Here is a 3,739-nt window from a genome sequence, read left to right as displayed (position 1 = left end):
AAAAAAAAAAAAAAAAAAAAAAAAAAAAAAAAAAAAAAAAAAAAAAAAAAAAAAAAAAAAGAAAGGAAAATGGTTGAGAATAATTAGGGTTGGAAATAAATAAATAATTAAGAATTATTTCTGTCATTAGCATCAAATAAAGCACATAAAATATTAGTGGTGGTCAAGAAATATTGGTGTAAGGCGTTGGAAGGCAGTGATTAGTGTGGAGAGGTGTGTTGTTTTGAGCATAAAATGAACCAAAATTATAAGAGGGAGAGAATCCTGATGATGCTGCACTCTTGGAACCATGGCTTTCTATCTTCTTCTTCTTTTCTTCCTTCACATTTCCTTCTATCGACCTCGCCGTTTGCCATCTCCAACTCGTCGACTCTTTGTTTCTCGTCTCTCTCCCTCTTTCCTGTCCAAAAATACGACGTGAATCAGTCATTTTCGTCTCACTTATATTAATAGAATCAAAATGGAGAATTGAAGCATATTGAACTATCCACTTAGTTGAGAACCTCTAGTATCCAGACATGCGTATACTGTAACAGCCCAAACTCATTACTAACAGATATTGTCCATCCTGACTTGCCTCAAAGCCTCACGTATTGAACTATCCACTTAGTCGAGAACTTCTACTATTTAGACACGCGTATACTGTAACAGCCGAAGCGCTAACAGATATTGTCCATCCTAGCTTGTTACGTATCACCGTAAGCCTCACGGTTTTAAAAAATGTCAACTAGGACAGGTTTCTATTAGACGAACACAACTCTCCACAATGGTATGATATTGTCCACTTTGAGCATAAGCTCTCATGGTTTTGTTTTGGGCTTCCTCAAAAGGTCTCATACCAATGGAGAGAGTATTCTTTGATTATAAACTCTTAATCATTCCCTTGTGGGATTTTCATCCTCCAACAGTTTCGACACCCTTATTCGTTCCCTCTCCAACTGATATGGGATCTCACATATACTAGCCGTGACACAAACTATGCCTAGATACCTAAATTCTAAATTTCTCGAAAAAATTACCTGATTAAGTGGTAAAAAAGCGGAGTAAAAACAAGAGAACACGGAAGGAGGAGTATTAGGTTGTTGTCCACCCATTCCATGTGCATGGCCATTGTTTTCATTCTGCCACCAAACACACGTAACATGAACACATTTTTGACTTGATGGAACGAGTAAATAAAAGTCAACAACAAAATAGTTATGAAACGAGACGTTAATATTTTTATATTATTATTTAGAATGAGTAGCTATTAGAAAATGGATACCCACCACATGAAATTAAATTACATTAAATATAAATAAGAAGAATTAATTATATATATATATATATATATATATATATATATATATATATTATAGAGAGAGAGGGGGGGGCCACCTTTGGTCTCTCAAGCTTTTGAGAAGAATTACTAAAATGGTAGTTGAAAATTCCTCCAATGCTCAAATCAAGATTATGTCCATTGCCTACATTTAAAGCAAAATTATTTCATTAATATATATATATATATATAAACATTTAATTCCTTTTGTTTTTTTCGTACCTCCATTACTTGCCTCCACCGTTGTCTCGAACCTCTCAGATCTTTCCTCAGTTCCACTGAAAATGGTTGAATTAAAACAAGTTCAGTTCAACAATAATTGAAATGTATATCATTATATATCTTAAATATTTTACTTACTTCTTTCCAATAATTTGATTCATTTGAGTTTCCCAACGTCCATATTTTTGAACAGATAGTCCTCTTAGCTTTGATCCTCCACGAGAAATTCCAGAACTTTGTCGGCGTAGAACATGCACAAACTCTTCTTTGTTTAGATTCTTTGTCTGCAAAAGAAAAAAAAAATTAACCCTTATATTATTTTTCTTTAAATTAAAAAAAAAAAAAAAAGAAGCTCACTTGTTTCATATCTTCGTCGTAATCACTTATGTTGAAGTTTATATCTGCATCGACTCCTCTAAATTTTATAGCCGCTCGATCATAAGCCCTGTTGGGTCAAATTTCCAAAAATTAATCTTGAAATTTAGATGCATATATAGTTTTTTTTTTTTTTTAATTTTATAGAAAAAATGGTAGAAAATAAATAATTAAATAAAAATAGCTAACCTTGCTGCAGCATGGGCCGTGTCGAACCCGCCTGGGAAAATTCAAACCCAAATTACTCATTAAATTGAATGTACAAAAAAAGGAAATAAAAATTGGACTTTTATTGTTTTTTTTTTTTCTTACCCAAATAAACTTGTTTCCCACAATCCCTGACAAACACAAAAATCAAAATTATAATTAGAAAATATTTAAAAAGCTTTCCACGAAAAATAAAAATACGAAATTCCTTAATTGGGAAAGAACCAATTATTAAAAATGAACACCAAATTTTAATTTTTTAATTTAATTACCAAATATGAGATTCCCATCTTCCAGTTCGCCGGTAAAACGTAACACCACGGTACTGCGAGCTTCTGGACCGTGGCCCACGGCGGCTCTTCCTCACCTGCTGTTGTTTTGGCTGCACAGCTTTCAGCTCCTGCTGTCCTCCACCGCCACCAGAATTTGCCGTCGGCGACAGGTTCAACCACTGGGTCCTGAGTACTGGAGACCCAGAATCTCCCCACCCACTGGCAACCGGGAAAAGCGCCTGGGTCACTAATTCAGGAACTGGGCCGCCGCCAACGCCGCCGGGACTTTCCTTCTTGAGAATATCGAAGATTAAAACAGAGGACTCTTCATCTCTGCTGTTGCAGACCTCATCGGCATTAACGACGGAGGAATTCGAAGTCTCCGAATCCTCCATTACGATCCGATCCGTCGTCGCTTCATCACGGTTCATAATCGAATCGTTAAGATTCAACATCATCATTTCTTCTTCTTCCTCCTCCTCCTCTTTCAGATTCCTCTGGATTGTTCTTCAAAAACAGAGCAAAACAGAGAAGAAAAAATCCTTTTTTTTCCTTAATTTTTATTGAAAAGAACAAATACCCAGAATTGCTCTCGCCATTAAAATCAATCTAAGAACCCAAAACCCGAAGAAATTGTGAAAAAAATTAAAAAAAACGGGGGATTTAATTGTTTTTGCTTGTAAGCTGTAAGGCTATGGCTGAATTTTGATGAGAGAGAAAGAGAGAGAGCAGGAAACTGAAAAAGTAAGTAGGTGAGAGAGAAGAGAGGTCTAGAAAAAGAAAGAAGAGATCTTTAAACTGTGAAGGCCAAAGGGATTTTAGGAATATTTTTAAACCCATTCCTTTTTTAGCGTTAAATTAAAGAATATAATAATAATAATAATATTAAATTAAAACAGTTAAAGTTGGATATTATTTATTATGTCGATACCCAAACACGGCGCCGTGCTCAAGATGTTTATGTTCAAACCAATTAAAAATCAGGTTTGAATTGTATTCCTTATTTTTTTTTTTAATTTTCTTTTTTTACTTTTTTATATAAAATATGCATACCACGTTTATAAGCTCGATTTTAAAAAATAAAATAAAATAAAATAAATAAAATATTAATTTTTTTATTTTTTATAAAGAATAAAATTGTAAGGTCGGAGCTCGTAGAAAAAAAAGTATATAGTAATTAATATAATTTAGGAGAGAAGATAAGTATAAGATGCTTATTACCTATGTTTGTTTGTTAGTTAATGTATATGTGAATTGGGTCTACAATTTTGAGAGAATCTTTTAACTATTTAGAAAAATATGGCTTTGTCAAAAAAAAAAAAAAAAAAAAAAAAAAAAAAAAAAA

At 33.2% G+C, this 3,739-nt stretch overlaps 1 protein-coding gene across 1 annotated transcript; it reads right to left on the bottom strand.

Moving 5' to 3' along the window:
* Positions 1-93: 93 nt before the first annotated feature.
* Positions 94-3,178, bottom strand: LOC111493649 (ethylene-responsive transcription factor RAP2-7-like). Its single transcript, XM_023143425.1, has 9 exons — positions 2,395-3,178; positions 2,228-2,253; positions 2,105-2,135; positions 1,898-1,985; positions 1,679-1,824; positions 1,541-1,596; positions 1,378-1,463; positions 1,020-1,121; positions 94-400 (listed from the first exon to the last, which is right to left on the bottom strand). The coding sequence occupies exons 1-9, from the start codon at positions 2,853-2,855 to the stop codon at positions 164-166; spliced, it is 1,233 nt and encodes a 410-aa protein (XP_022999193.1). The 5' UTR covers positions 2,856-3,178; the 3' UTR covers positions 94-163.
* Between the last annotated feature and the right edge of the window lie 561 nt (positions 3,179-3,739).

Source organism: Cucurbita maxima, unplaced genomic scaffold (genome assembly GCF_002738345.1).
Source record: "Cucurbita maxima cultivar Rimu unplaced genomic scaffold, Cmax_1.0 Cma_Scf00001, whole genome shotgun sequence".
Taxonomy (NCBI): Eukaryota; Viridiplantae; Streptophyta; class Magnoliopsida; order Cucurbitales; family Cucurbitaceae; genus Cucurbita; species Cucurbita maxima.
The sequence above is the reverse complement of the archived record's forward strand: the minus strand, read 5'-3'. Positions and strand labels throughout refer to the sequence as shown.

Bases quoted from the DNA above. Each gene is read 5' to 3' on its own strand.
- LOC111493649 (XM_023143425.1), bottom strand. From the start codon at position 2,855: ATGATGATGTTGAATCTTAACGATTCGATTATGAACCGTGATGAAGCG. The intron at 1,825-1,897 runs GTGAGCTTCTTT...TTTCTTTTGCAG, and splicing joins ACGACGAAGATATGAAACAA to ACAAAGAATCTAAACAAAGA. The intron at 401-1,019 runs GTAATTTTTTCG...ATTTTTGGACAG, and splicing joins CTTTTTTACCACTTAATCAG to GAAAGAGGGAGAGAGACGAG.